This window comes from Penaeus monodon, chromosome 30, assembly GCF_015228065.2.
Source record: "Penaeus monodon isolate SGIC_2016 chromosome 30, NSTDA_Pmon_1, whole genome shotgun sequence".
Taxonomy (NCBI): domain Eukaryota; kingdom Metazoa; phylum Arthropoda; class Malacostraca; order Decapoda; family Penaeidae; genus Penaeus; species Penaeus monodon.
The window spans coordinates 17,245,979-17,246,205 of NC_051415.1; the positions used below are offsets into that span (position 1 = coordinate 17,245,979).

Below are 227 nucleotides of genomic sequence, written 5' to 3' on the forward strand. Positions count from 1 at the left end.
TACATATATAAGATCAGTATTTACTCACTCCCAACGCCTATTTGTTTTAAGGTCAACACGCTATCGTTGGATAAGGGGCATTTGTACATCAGTTTAAAGTTTCCCAGCCTGGATTCCTTCAGATACACGTCGATTTTTCCATCAGCCAACACCTGAAAAGCGAATTTCGTTCACTAAGTAAGTCAGATCTTAATGGTTAAATTTGTATGTTTGCACATGCATATGTT

At 37.4% G+C, this 227-nt stretch overlaps 1 protein-coding gene across 1 annotated transcript in view; it reads right to left on the reverse strand.

Annotated features, from left to right (window-relative positions):
- Positions 1–227, reverse strand: part of LOC119592569 — a gene marked incomplete at its 3' end in the record, with an annotated part of 18,718 nt that overhangs the window by 12,155 nt on the left and 6,336 nt on the right. Inside the window, 1 exon segment of the mRNA XM_037941446.1 lies at positions 25–152. Coding sequence (XP_037797374.1) covers positions 25–152 — 128 coding nt within the window.